General features: G+C 33.9%; 1 protein-coding gene across 1 annotated transcript; it reads right to left on the bottom strand.

Annotated features, from left to right (window-relative positions):
* Nucleotides 1-837: 837 nt before the first annotated feature.
* On the bottom strand, nt 838-10,259 carry LOC125051170 (glucose dehydrogenase [FAD, quinone]-like). The gene is made up of 6 exons (XM_047651344.1): nt 10,131-10,259; nt 8,764-9,089; nt 7,000-7,230; nt 3,840-3,972; nt 2,385-2,504; nt 838-2,133 (listed from the first exon to the last, which is right to left on the bottom strand). Exons 2-6 carry the CDS (start codon nt 9,083-9,085, stop codon nt 888-890), a joined length of 2,052 nt encoding a protein of 683 aa, XP_047507300.1. The 5' UTR covers nt 9,086-9,089; nt 10,131-10,259; the 3' UTR covers nt 838-887.
* Nucleotides 10,260-15,989: the final 5,730 nt, after the last annotated feature.

Here is a 15,989-nt window from a genome sequence, read left to right as displayed (position 1 = left end):
AAAGGTATCTCGATCGATATTTTCGTAGTAGAAGCATTGGTATGTGTGTCCGATGTGACACTCATATTTCGTGGCTCCGGGGGTGACTGCACCTCGCCACACTTTGTTACACCTTTCCGGTCAATTCATTTCCATATGTCTTTTGACATAATTATGCTGGCTTAAAAACTTAATTAATTCGTTTGTAATTTCAAAATATATATCATTATTTTGAACGTAAATACTCTTTGCAGACAATTGTCTCGTTAAAAATAATGGTTGTTCTTTTTAATTTAATAAAATTGATGATAGCGTGACCTCCCCTTATTCGTAAAGATATGACGTAAAGTTAACCTGATGATTCTGGGAATGATTTCCGTTGAATCGTTTGCATAGAATAGTTGTTTCATTATCCAATATCTAAAATATTATCAATACAGAAATTCCCTATTAAAAATCCTTCATAAGTCATACAATTAATATTGAAATCATATTCTCGATACAACCTCTGTAATCAAGTGACGGATTAATTGGATCAATCCTCTGCTCATTACGTAACGTCGTGAAAAATTTCTGTATAATTATGAATGATGGAGCTAATTAAATGAACCGCTAATACATGCCGTTGAGCCTCAGCATCTTCACAGAGATGTGCCAAATTTCAATGTTAATGGAGCTTCACATTGATGAATGATCGATTTTTTTGGGGTCAACATGACGAGGCCGAAATTGCCTAAAAGCGACTTCTATTGACGTTATCTCTCGACCCAGCTGCAATTAATCACTTCACTCTCAATTATCACCTTTATTAGGAACGACGTTAAATCAAACGTCGTTCTTCTCACAAATTAAAGACGGTTTTCTTTGGATAAATTTATTGAACCTAAATAAAAATTAACCTACAATTTTTAAGCTATTAAATTCGACCAGGTTTTTCTTAGCAAATCAGCTGCCTTCTCGCCAATCATTATTTCCGGAGCAATTGTATGTCCACTGATTGTTTTTGGTAGGATACTTATATCCGCTACTCTGAGGCCCTGCACGCCACGTACTCTGAGTTCGGGATCAACCACAGCTTCACTATCGTTCTCTGGACCCATTTTACAAGTCGATGTCTGCCTTCTCATAGATACTACCATTGTTCTAATCGCGCAATCCCAGTATGGATCAGATCCTGGGGCGTAACTCGAGCAGGTGGGATACGGAGCTAGATGTAGACTTGGACCATATTTTCTAAATGGTTCAGACTCTCCAAGCCCAATTAATACTTTGATAGCTTCTTTTAATGCTGCAATGTCCCGTGCGTCTGATAAGAAATTACCAAATATCTTTGGATATGAAAAGGGACTGATGTCACGTAGTTCTAAACGACCTCTTGATTTTGGATGTAATAGGACTGGTATTGCTTGCCAGGTATCGCAATCAGTCAGTGTACCGAAAGAATTGTGGTATGTCCTGTCTGATATTTTCCAACTTTTTCTGATCGCAGCGCCTCCATCAGATGTGATAGATCCGCCCATATTAATAAGCTCAATATCAGGTACCAGCTCAGGGTTATCAGAAACACTTGTTTTTATGTAACCTACACCTTCTACTCCTCCAGGCGTTGTTAAGAGCCCATCTCCAAATTGTAGCCATTGCATCAAATTAGGTATTGTTGCTACTTTTGGTTCTATCAAGCTCGCATTACTACTATTCAATTTAAATACAACTCCTGGAAAACCGATATGATCGTAAAGAGTTCTTCCAACAGGAACGTTTGATAGTACTGGGATGCCCAACGTTTGTAGATGTTCCTCAGGTCCGACTCCGGACAGCATGAGTAATTGAGGAGATGCAATAGGACCGGCAGAGAGTATTATTTCTCTGCGACACCGTACAGTAGTTTTGACGTTATTCTTTATATAGTCTACCGCGAACGCCCTCTTGCTGTGTGGTTCGATAAGTATTTTTGTTACCCTTGCATCGGTTAAAATATGCATATTCTTGCGCCGTTTATGTTGATGTAAAAAGGCTTTAGCGGCACTAAGGCGGTGCCCCTTGTTTGTGATTGTCTGAATGTAGCCAAAACCTAGTTGGTCTGGAGACACATAGTCTACAGTTTGGTACCCGTTGAGTCTACCTGCCGCTAAGAATGCCTCCACTAGTCCCGTCCTAAAATAAAAAAAACATTAATATTTTTTTTAATACGAGTGTTTAAATATGTTAAATTATAGAGCATCAAGTGTCAGTTTCTGCTTTTGTTATTAAAAAACAAAATTAATCAAAGTTTGTTTCTGTCTGCAGCAGAATTGATGGTGAATTGAATTTCAATATCCACTTATTTTTGTAATTTCCTTTTGATTATCATTCAAAATATTATATGAAGTGTGCGAGAAACATGAAATATTTCCAAGAGTACTTACTTGAAGGGCACATTTTCAACAGTGAGCTCTCCATCGCGACCTCTGTACGGCAGGTTTTTATACTTTTTAAGCTCGGATCGCTCCGACTTTTTAAAATACTCGAGTACCTCATTGTATGACCTGAAAAGACGAGATTATGTAACGTGGGTATGACAGATTAGCTAAGCCCTAGAATACTAAGCGGGACGTGTTATCGTGAGCGCCAGCTCGTAAAACTGCTGGCGGCCAGACGTGCCTGCACCGGCCGAGAATATACTTGTTAAGTATAAAACAGCTGGCATAGATAGAAAAGTAGAAAGCTGACCCGGCAAACATTGTTTCGCCATGTATATTATTTCTAGGTAACATTTTTTAGTTCAATAAAAATAACTATCTACTATAATAAAAAACAGGGGTTGATCGTAGCGGGGTGAATCGGTATCGTAAAACAAAAAAAAACTAAAAAAATAAAAAGTTTTTTTGGAGTGGGCACCCCTTATCGCTTAGGGGTTTGAAAGATAGTAGCCAATTCTCAGACTTACTGAATATGCATTAAAAATTTCATAAGAATCGGTAGAGCCGTTTCGGAGGAGTATGGGAACGAACATTGTGACACGAGAATTTTATATAAGATATATATCTAGCTCCTGGATGGGTAAATTCGTGGTTAAAATGATTTACAATTGAAAAAGAATAATCGTTCTCAGGTTGATCCGTCTATAAGTTGTGAGTTAATCGCAGTACGTATTTCAAGAATCCTAATTAGGTAACTCTTATCTCGTTAGTCTCGAGACCTATTATCAAGTTATCATTGAGGGCGGTACAACTTTCAAGTGGAACAGTTTCATGAAGAGGCCGTTGACGTCAATGTAACGGTCAACTGACCTTGATTTCATACAGAATAATATTTTTTTTTATATTTTACAAAATACGGAAGGGAAAGGTTAATCAATTTGTTAGTGAAGTAGGACTAATAAAACAAAATTTATTTGTTTATTATTCTCTTGATTGGCCTTGTTTTATTATTAATACAACAGATTTATTTATAGTTACGTATAGGAAAATTATTTGTATCGAAAAAGAAAGTTTTTAGTAGGTAAATCTAGATAGATTTGATAGACGCCCATAGAAACATTTTTCTAGAAAACTGTGTAATTAATTGTTATTATTTTTATTTTATTTGGTTGTATGCCAATTTTCATAATAACATAATATGAATTAAAAAAAGTTATGACAAAAAAACTAACATGATTATATTATTTTAAAATGGCTGCCCTGTAAAGTTTACTATATGTCAGATTCGTCACTATTCTACGACTATAGCGGGCCATAGACATCCCGCATGTTGCAGTCAAGACCGACTGCAATATGCGGTCGCCGCACGGCGATCTGCAGTTTCCATACTAAATTCATATTCGCAATACACGGACCGCTCGAGCAGTTCCTGAGCAAACCGCATAAAAAATTAATACTCACCATCCATAGTTACCATCAGCTGCTATCCCGTTCCAGTCCTCGGGACGACCTCGGGAGTAGAACATATAGTCTGTGACACTACTTCCGCCCAGGGCTTTACCTCGAGGGGAATAGCAGCGCTGTTCCTCACTCCCTGCAATTATTTGAAGCCCGATTTAATATAAAAAGGATATTAGCTTTTCGTGTGCGATCATATTTTATCGTTATATATTATAGTTTTAATTTATTGCTTTTATTTTTGTTTTAGAAGATTTCATGAACAACAAGGTTAACTTGCGTAGGCGGTTAAATTAAGTTCATGAGGCAAATAACGAACAATAATACAATCTACTTGATAAACAATACTCCTACAGATTCACCTACACAATTATATCTATATATACGTAATACTTTTGAACGATGAGAATAACCATTGTCCTTACTCTCTATAAAGCTCACATAGTAAAATATAATGCATTTATATTTTTATTTTACATTATTATATCGTTCTGTATTATAATTTTCAATTGTATTGCTTTTATTTTTGTTTTCAAAGATTTCATGAACAACAAGGTTAACTTGCGTAGGCGGTTAAATTAAGTTTATGAGGCAAATAACTTACAATAATACAACCTACTTGATAAACAATACTCCTACAGATTCACCTAAACAATTATTTCTATATATAAAACTTTTGAATGATGAGAATAACCATTTTCCTTACTCTTTATAAAGCTCACATAGTACCTAATATATAATGCATATATATTTTTTTATTTACACGAACGGTTAGGTTGTTTAATTATTCATAACATTAACACTTCAATTCAAAAATTCACTAATATTGATTTTGAATGTGTCGATTCAATTTCAAATATACGTTGAACTTAGGTCCACAAAATGCTTTCGTATAGCTAATATTGGCGTAGTCATATCTAAAGGTTTTATTTATATTAATTCGGAGATGCTTCTGATATTATCGTAGCTTTTAACAATAGCTTCGTTCACAGGTAATGTCTTGCTTCCAACTAATACTAAAACTTAAATTACTTTTATATATAATTTTTCTTCTCGATTTTTCTAAGACTTCAAAAATGATAACATTAATCGACTATATGTCATTCTTATTATTCTAAGCAGTCTTATAGAGAATGCAGCTTCATAAAGAGTAGGAAATAAATTATTCAGAGGCCTTTAGGATAAAATTCAGTGCTAAGTATGTATGACATCCTCATAGCCTAGCGGTCTTATTAAGTGGCAGCTAGGTGAGGGGTACCGGGTTCGATTCCCGGTTCGAGGGCAAGTTTTAATTTAATTTAAATTTGTCCTCGGCCTTTGGGAGGGTTGTGCGGTACCGGGCGAGTGCCTAAACCGTACATGGAGGACACGGTCGAATTTCTAAAGACAAGCACGAATTATAAAAATCCTATACTTGACGCTGGCTATTGCACAAATCGTGCCAGAGCCATAAAAAAAGAGTATGACATCCTTATGTCAAAAACGTATTGAATTTTTACATATGGTAGCCTTGCCTGGTCTGTTGCCTCTAAATTGCTTCACGCTTAGGCTATTACCTAAGTCTAATAATATTGTAATTATAATGTGCGAACTAAGTCTCCCATTACGTTTTGTTATAGCAAAAGTCATCTATTCTTACAATCCTAGGTGAATCAGGATATTCTTTGTTAAGAGGTATTACACTTGAACAATTTATTATGTGAAGGCTAATTGAATAAAAAAAACAATTTTAAATAAAATACTAAGATTTTGTTTCAGACTATTAAAATATGTATATTCTTTCGTTTTTATATCTAACTAGCGGACCTGACAGACGTTGTCCTGTCTTAACTATGAATATTGATTTCAAATTGCTATAATTAATTAAAAAATATTTCAGTCAATATAATAATTCCGAACGAAGCATTTATTTTAAACGATATTCATTTTTCTTACATCCTCTTTGACGATATTTGCAGCACGCATTCTGTCAATGTTATGTCAAACGCCATAAGGTTACATCAAAAAGTTCGAATTGTATGGTGGTTAAGTATTCTTAAATTTTCTAATTTTCCGCGCAATTTTTTTCTTTTTTTCTTTTCAACAAACACAACAAAAAAAAATCAGACAAATCGGTCAAGCCGTTTTCATGTTATGTCGTGACAACGGAAAACGGGTTTCATTTTTATATATATAGATAACGTACAAATCTATGGCAATAATAAAACATACAAATAATTTTAAATAAGCCTTTTAAACTGAAGCCGTGCCCTAATTGTTAACTGCGTTGTTATCAACAATTCGCTAACTGACAAACAAACAAGTACACCTCTGTTTGCACCTAACTGTTCAAGCCTGTGTCACTTTTCATAACTAGTTTTAGTTGTTATTCCACAAAATGCAGCTTTACTCTTGAATGCAACGTTACTTTCCAAACTGTACACACATAAACGCGAATTCTCATCGCTTCTTTATGGACCATATTTACCGGTTCATCTTATTGCAAAAAATTTTGTCGATCACTCACATATTTTGTATTTCTTTGAGCTGTAGTATTAATATTTACATGAGATACACAACCCCGAGGCGCGTGGTTCGAGCATGGATATTTCTTTGCGCAATTAATAAAGAGACAAATTCGTAAAACCTACTTCTTAGACCTAACTATCTTGCACAGAGGAATGCTTAAATATGTCACCAACACCTAAAAATAAGCTTTCGTATTTTCCTTGCAAAGCAACAAACAGCGGAGTTGGATAATTAATATATAATATAAATGTTATTGGATTCTTGTGTTTTTTTTGTTAATATGATTACATTAATTATACATTACTAGCTATACTCGGCAAACGTTGTTTTGCCATGTATATTATTTCTAGGAAACATTTTTTTACTTCAATAAAAGTAACTATTTAATAAAAATTAGGGGTTGGTAGTGGAGGAGTGAAAATTAAGGGTTGTATGTATTTCGTATGCTGTATCATAAAAATATAAAAACAAAAATTTAGGGAGATGAAAAATAGATGTTGTCCGATTCGCAGACTCGGAGTGGAGTTGGGGTGGAGGGACACGAGAATTTTATATATTAGATAAGGATTTTAACTTTGAAAGGTTTATAAAGTCATTGAATAGTTAAAGGTTTTCAACCATTAAAAGATTAAAGCGTCTACATATTCATATTTACCTAGACACACGCCGGCCTGGTGTTCCATAGAGTACCGCCACACATAATCCGTGTCTTGCATGTGGTGTGTCAGTGCCGGGATATCTGACAGAATCATTTCCGGCTTGCCAGCCTCTAGTAGCAGCACCGTGGCCTTCGGCTTGTCTTCTGACAGTCGAGCTGCCAGCACAGAACCCGCAGAACTCGCTCCGACAATAATATAGTCATATTCGTCTAAGGGCTTGCTGTAACCTGTCATATTATGTACTTTATAAACAAATTTTCCTTAACAGTGCGTAAATATTATCGTGTTTATTTTTAAACGTATCGTATCTTTACATAGTTCAAGAATGTTTTTTTATTCAATGTGGTTTGAAAGCCTTGACAGAATATTTATAAGAATATATACTTGTTTGTATTTTTATTGAAACGAATAAAATTTCACGTGGCAGCCTCTTTTTGACTCCTCTAAGGAAGAAATCATAAATATAGATCCATAGAAAAATTCCGAAATTAAAATATTTTAACTACTATCATTAAATAAACAAAAATAAATTCGCAAATTCATATTTACATATTTCACTTGGAATAATTAGACTGACAACTTTACCACAACTGGAACATGAGTTATGAGTTCTAGATTTAATTCGCTCGTGGAAATGACAAAGGTTTTTCCAGCTTCCTAAATATTTATAATAGTTAAATGTGCATATTTGGAATAATGGTCAACGTGTGATTCTCAATCGTGAGGTCGTGTGTTCAAATCCCGCCTCTACATCATTTTATCTATTTCTATATGCGGCGACTTATGTGTCGGTATAGAAAGTCTATAAAAGAAATGTGTATTATGAATAAACAGATTTCATTCAAGGCTAAAAGTCTCAAAGGATAAAGCACTACTGGATAATTATTATTAACAAAAAATATTTAATACAAACTTTAAAATAAATTACTTTTCAACGTCAAATTAATACATTAATATGCAAAGGACATCAGCTAAGTAGACACCTATCTTTGTACTTGATCAGTTTACAATAGATGTGAAATATTAAAATAACAATGCATCCCACAAGTTCGAGCCAAAGATAACATCTCTATTGGCTTTAAGTTTTAACGATGAATCTGCGAATATTTTTCCAAAACAAAACAACTAAACTTCCATCAAAACAAATACTATTAAGACATGTCGAATTTTGATAGAACACTTTTACACTATGTGATGAACCAACATACTGCGTACTGCGTTAAAACTGTGTTTAAAATATTATGTATAAAAAACTGTACAGTGTACATACATGTCTACGTATGGAAATAATTGAAATACTTTCCAGATATAACTAACTATTATTCTTATTCTCAACTTAAACTGACGTTATAAGCTGAACCCTGCTTATTTTGGTAACCCATACCTAGTTTTAAATTCAATTAACATGTAATATAATATTCACATTACATTTTACATACATATATCAACCCTATTATACGAAAATATCAATTTTCAGCTTATATCAAAACGCGTTAGCCCGTATAATTTGAAATTATTGTTAAACTTCTTATTAACTAAATAATATTATTATTTGTAGCTTATTATTATTATTAATGATTAATTAATTAATTTAATATAAACAGTAAAAGTCGGCTTGTCTTTTACAGCTTTCGTTAAGATTTAATAGTATATTAATTATGAATATAAATAATTGATTCAGATTTATAAAATGTTGCATTCGTTTTAATTGTATTATCATAATTATAAACCCATAAATAATAAACTAAACGATTGCTTACCTTTTGGTAATGGATAAGAATCTCGTAAGAAGTCGAACGGATCATTGGAATTAGCTGGTGAGTAGTTAACAGCAACTGTTTGCAGCATCATATCGACAATCGGGCTTTGTGGATACGAATAGTGGGCGAACCTGGCCACTCTCATGGTCTCCTCGTTTTCTCTCTGCAAAGGGTAGGGCAACATACGCCCGTCTCTTGAGCTCTCAGTGTCGATCAGGTCATTTGTATCATAGGGCTCATCTTCTATGTGAAAATCGTCGTCTGTGTAAATGTCTATGGCCTGTACGATGGCTATTAGACAAAGCGCTATGAGCAGCCGCATTTTTCTGAAAATAAGTTTCTGTGAGGTTTTTCTTATTACACGCTTTATATTAGCTTCACCTGTATGTATGTATGTAACCGACTACTTCGGACTCGATTTTGACCCACTTTAAACGGACAGATTTTATTCAAAATTTGCGCACCTGTCAAAGATCGACGACAATGCAATAATCCGAAAAAAAAAATTAACTAAAAAATAAATAATAGTTTAAAAAAACTATCTGTGCCATATTTTTCGTCTATAGAGCAACCCACGCTTTTTCACAATAATACCAGTATTTTTTGTTCATTACCATTTTCAGCCTAAATTAGGAATTATTTTTCACTTTTTAGTTTGATGTGCTTTAAAAGCGTGTTTTTTAGTTTTTTTAAACTATTATTTATTTGTATTTGTATGTAACCTTACAGTTGAAAAATATATGTAACTTACACGTTGCGATGTTTATACATTTGTTCTTAATTCACATCTCTAATAATTATATTATATTATTTATAAACGTACAATAACTGTCGAATAGTGTCTATTTTAGTCTGGCTTAGGTAGCCAGGACTTTACGTACAACGGACCTATTGGGCGTCTAAGTGCGTCCACTGACTGAGTCCACAAACCATAACCAAGGTGTCGGATAGTTAAAAAAATATTTTTTTACGTTTCAAAATGACAACAATAACAAGGTGTATATTGTTTTAAGTTGGGGGTATATACAAATATTGTAAGTAGCTGGGAAAAAATGGACGACGGGAGCACAAAATAAATTAGGGAGGAAAAAGTTGGAGGAGGCCTTCTCCCGAACAGGGGCCGCATTGCAATAGTAGAAATTTAATTTATATATATTTTTGTTAAATATATGTCAATAAGATGTGGATGAATAAAGTCTTATTATTATATGTATATGTTTTTTAATATCAATTTATACTATAAACGTTGCGCATGAATTTTACACGTAATAATTAAGTTATTTTATTTAAAAAAGAAATAATAGGTAATCATAGAACGATGAATAATAATATATAAGCGATAAGTAGTAAACAATAAAACAACTCACTCAAAGGTTATTAAAAAATGCAATATCCCAGGTTCCGTTGCGTTAATGGCAGCGGTCAGTTCGCGAATGGCATGTGGATTGTGGAGATGGCGATCTCCTGCCCCTGCCAAGTGCCTTGACCGTGCACTCTCGTAGGTCGTAGGCCCCGATACCGACAATTATTTTCACACCTATCACTGGTCATACGTTCTACTTTTCAACTGTTTAGTATTTAGTACCAGTTCTCTCCGGCAAGACACCTTACACCTGCGTTATGTCGGTAGTAGAGATTGACAATTAAACGAGAATGTAAGTGCGTGCTTCTATTTCACCATGCCTTCTGCTGATAGAGGACAAATCTTTTTTTTTAATTTATGTTATTATTATTAATTACTTAAAATGTCACATGGGACATGGTGTAATGGTTGCGGCTCCTTACAAACATTTTGTAAAACAAAAAATGCGATTAAAAAGAGTGGTGGAGAGTTTATCGCCAGTTCTTCTCTCTTTTTACTTTTTACTTTAAACAACAGAATTTTTCTATTTGAACAAGTAGTTCTTAAGAACAATCTTCAGCTATATAATATTAAAATATAGTGGCTGTTACCGGCGCGCAGCGGTTGAGCGGAACACATTGACGCGCGTTCTTGACCATTCTTTTATATTAGAGTTATTATAAAAATATGATATCTCGTAAGACATTCGTGGAAATCGAATAATCTTTAATTAAAAATTAAATAAAATAACTATTTTGGAATAAATAAGATTACAGCGGGTGATTCTCGCGAGTGCGTTGCCGGCCTTTTAAGAATTGGTACAATCTTTTTTAGAAGTCCCTAAGTTGAATTGGTTCGGAAATACTTTAATGAGCAGCTGGTTCCACATAGTGGTGGTGCGCAGAAAAACTGCCTTAAGAAACGCTCAGTTGTGGAACGACTTATCGGGAAAACAACTTTAGATACAGAAAGGTATGGTCTGCCCCTTAAGCGATACAACACAATATATTTAAAACCTTCAAATGTGTACGGACATAACGCAGAATTCTATGGTTACAAAGGAAAATTATAATGATAGTTTTGACCTAATTACAGAAACAAAATGGCGAGTATTACGAGTACATATAATTAAATAATCGACGTTTCTTATTATAGGGTTATTTAATTAACAAAGAATGCGATGTATCATTATTATGGAATTACATTACTAATAATGTGTAATTATTTCGTCATCAATTACATAAACAACTATAATATACATTTTAAACGCTAATACGTCCTAGCGATCCTGTGAGCAGTGGGTTTGAACTCTGGCTTCTCTATGAGGGCAATTAACACTTTTAATTAACAATGAAAAAAATATCCTAAAGTTTAGACTAGTCGATATTTCAGACAAAAGAAATGAAAAGGAAAGGTGAAGATCACAGACCAGATAAACAAATCTGTACAACAGAGTAACAAAACTCTAGCAATCTGTCAGTGTTATTGCAAACCTTAACAAATTCAAGAATCATTTAATCATATGGGTAACACAATGTACACTTATGATCGTCAAAAAAAGAAATGTATATGAAATGCTTTTAACTTTGTACACTTATGACTCGTCAGAAAAGAAATACATATTAATGCTTCTAATTTTACATTTAGTGCCAGTTCTCAAATCAAGGGCGTAGAACGGATGAGAAGAACTGGCAATAAACTCTCCGCCACTCTTTTTAATCGCCATGGTTTTTTTTACACAACGTTTGTAAGGAGCTGCAACCATTACACCATGTTCCACATGACATCTTAAGTAATTAGTAATAATAACATAAATTAAAAACAAAGACTTGTCCTCTATCAGCAGGAGGCATGGTGAAATAGGAGCACGCACTCCATTCTCGTGGGAACAACACGCAAACATATAGTCGAAATAACTAATATCACCGCATACACGACCTTTTTGTCTATGAAAGTTATCTGTAGTTAAGAACTCTGAACAGTATATGAATTCACGGGTTATTCTTTATATCTTTATTTTAAACTAGCTGGCCTGGCGAACATCGTAGGTACCGCCTAACAGTCGATTCTTTATTTTTTTTTAATACTTATTCTGCTATTCGCGACACCGGTCTAGCTAGTAAGATAAAAAAAAGAAAGTTGATAATACAACAAATACATTGTCAAAAATAAAAATTTACCTTCCCGGAACCCCTCCACTAACATTTGAACTTTATGATATGGTATTAAAGTTCAAATTGCATTTAAATATTATTACGAATATTTTGTATGGGAATATAGAAAAGTGTTGTTTTTAGACTCTTTCACTCAATTTTTTTTTATTTTTCTCTCCGTAAGAACCATCCTCGTACTTTAAGGAATATTATAAATAAAGAAACAGACAAATCGGTCAAGCCGTTTTCATGTTATGTCGTGACAACGGAAAACGGGTTTCATTTATATATATATAGATAGCAAATCTAGCCCGTAACACACGTATTCAAACTTATAAAGAATATTACCGTCATTCCTACCATGCACTCTTTTTACGTAACTAATTATGATATCGAGTAAAGGGACTAGGGACTTTGTAAGTTTTAATAATACCGGCAACGATATCAACAATCCCATGGTTGCGATCAGCGCTACGGATATTGACAGAACAACATCGAACTTGCATACAAAATCGTCGGGATCGACATCGCTGTCGCTATAGGATGTTGCAAAGTAAAGCGGTTTAGGTTTCAACATTGGATAAAAAATAAATCAGTGGCGCTGCAACAGACGCTACACGTTCCATGATCATTTTTTTTAAATCTAATAGACAAGTAGTTGATCAGCCTCCGGTGCTTGACACACGCCGTCGACTTTTTATCGACGTTCGTGATCGGTTTCCTCACGATGTTTTCCTTCACCGTTTGAGCAAATGTTAAATGCGCACATAGAAAGAAAGTCCATTGGTGCACAGCCGGGATCGAACCTACGACCTCAGGTATGAGAGTCGCACGCTGAAGCCACTAGGCCAACACTGTTCAATATCATTAGATATCTATTTAATTCAAAAATCGTACCATGATATCGTAATCTAAATTTTTTTTTGAGTAATCTGTATAAGAGCGTACCAATACTTAAAAAGCGACCCTTCTGGTTTTAAGTGTCCATGGGCGGTATCACTTAACAACAGATGAGCCTCCTGACGGTTTGTGATCGAATCGATTTTTAAAAAAAATACTACTACTACTGACATTATAAGATATTTTGAAAGAGTTACTTTTATGTACCTCAACGCATCTACATTTTTATAAAGTTCATAGTTCTTTAAGAACTTTAAGTAAACTCCAATAAAGCCGCTTAAAAATTAAAATACATGGTACACAAATTATTTCCATACCTCGAGCATACTTTAAGCCTATGCAATAAATTCTTGAGGCATTTAATAACGGTGACAATAATTTTATAGTTTCCTTTATCAGCGTAACCCAGAAAACAAAGCGACGTAAATATATTTTGGCATATTTCTACCGAAGGATAAGTATTAAAGAAGTTTATTATGGCCATAAATAGCCGCAACTGAACAATAATTAAGGTTTTAAATGCAAATTTGTAGCGTGCGAGGTTTAAGATAGCTAGAATACTTTTAGCGTGTAGCGTTTTTAAGTTCCTGAAGTTAATTTACTTATACTACTCAAAATTGTATAATAAATTATATCAAATATTTTACATACCAACTAGCTTAATCAGCCGTTCAATTAACTGCCTAGCTGTTTAACAAAACGGCGCCATTTAACTAACGGCCTGAAAGATGTTCAGCCATTTGATTAAACGGTTAGGCAAATGACTTAGATCGATGACGTTTCATTTCTTGCTTAGCCTGTTCATTAAAATTTAGTTCCACTTTTTGCCATCTGCAGCTAGCGCTAAAACTCTACAAAATGTCAATATGGCGTCCAAAGATAACATTAAGGGTGTTAAGTACAATGGAAGAGTGTAGTGACAATAATAATGTAATTAAGAAATTTTAAGTGAGGTATGTGATATTGAGTTGTTTCGTAATAAAAATTAAAAATAATCAGATAAATTAGGTACAAGTGGATAGTCTGTCTTCTGTGTCTATTAGCAACTTTTTGGATCGGCAAATTTCATTAATTATCCGTATAGAAAAGCACAAGTTGGAATCCACGGTCTCAGGGTTGATCGCGCGCTTAAGCACTATAGGACACATGATATATACCTACTATAAAAATATCTGAAATCACTTGACATTAAAACAAGATAATTTAATTCAATTACGACAAGGCTCGTTCACATTCCTTTAAAAGATGATTCTTAAAGCCTATAATTTCACTCTATAAATAAGTTATATGGCATCTGTAATTTAAATTACATTATCGTTCGTAAAAAGATCGTAAATAGATTATAATCAAGATTACAAAACTCGTATATTACTCGTAATCCCTCTCCACTACTGCGCCAAAATTTGAGTTGTCCGCTCTTTGTTCCCAAAGAAAATCTTAGCTCAAACAGTGTAATCGAAAATGTTTTATAAATTGATTTATTGTACCTAATAAAGATACTTTAACTAATTCAAGGCAGTGGCAGATAGAAGGAGACCAAAGATGTCAAAGTCATCGTTCAGAAGCGCGGCATCCAAAATTATTAAGCCATGATGTTCGGCAACTTTTGACAGGATATGGGACTATAAGGTAGAGTAAAGATACTAATAAAGATACAACGCACATAATATTACTAACATAGAATGACTTATGTGCTTGGAAAAGGCAGTTTTGAGTACAAATAAGAATTAGATCACAAACAGCTCATACACTAACAATGCTGTAACACTCGGTTACATATTATATTATGTTTTTATAGGCAAACCCTCTTCTGTAAAAACATAATATAATATCCCCATCATGGACACGTGCAATTCCGGGAGTTCACGTACCGGCCTTTAATAATGCTGTACGCTGTTTTCTTGGCCTTTAATTTTCACATATACCTCGACTGGAAGCTAAAATGACGACGCGGCAAAGAGTGTCTTTCATTTCCTTAATGTTTATATTTAGGTGATGATTTCTAGTTGATTTATCTGTAGAAAGCAAATTAAATGGTCCTTTGCTAATCTACGCGTTAAACCAGTTCGATTAACGTGAAAGTGATTATTTCTCCTGTCGGTCAGCAGGTCACATTAACGGTACCAAGTTTGCAAACCAGTTCATCTGTATACATAAGGTTTTAGCGTTGCTTGTTAGTGTTCCGGTTTAGCAGAAATAACTGACCTTCAACTTTAATAACTTCTCGAGCTCATTAGCACCCAACTACAGTAAAAGAAAATAGTTTTACGAGTTAGTTAGTGAAATCTTTATTAATAGTATAAATACAAAATAATCTTGTATAATGACACAAAAACAATAAACTTCCATTCATTAAAAATAAATCAGTCCTACATAGCGACCTTAAGTACTCGGTCTCTTTTCATCACAGCGTAAACAGGATTTGAGAGAAAGGGACAAACCGGTGTTAAGTTATTAAATTGCAATTAGATAGAAAGGGTTTACATAAATTAACCAAAAATTAATACCAACAAAGCAATCGTTAAAAACAGAAAATTCAATAGTTTTGTGTTCCATTTTGTAAAGTATGCGTTCTGTTTCTTTCTTTTATGAGTAATTATTTATAATTAATGTCTCCAAATACTTGTTTCAAAGGAGTTTGACCTGACATAGCCCTAGTTTAAAACCCCTATTTCTATCACTGCCATCTTGTACAAAGCTGCGGAACTTCTACGAAAAAATGCTATCAGACTCAAGTATATGATAAATTTATTCTTTACTTCCACAAACTACGTAAATTTATCACTAGATGTCGCTGTCATTCTTTATACCATTTAAAAAACACTATCTAG

The sequence above is a fragment of the Pieris napi genome, chromosome 7 (assembly GCF_905475465.1).
Source record: "Pieris napi chromosome 7, ilPieNapi1.2, whole genome shotgun sequence".
Classification (NCBI taxonomy): Eukaryota; Metazoa; Arthropoda; class Insecta; order Lepidoptera; family Pieridae; genus Pieris; species Pieris napi.
This window is presented reverse-complemented; position numbering and strand designations above follow the sequence as displayed.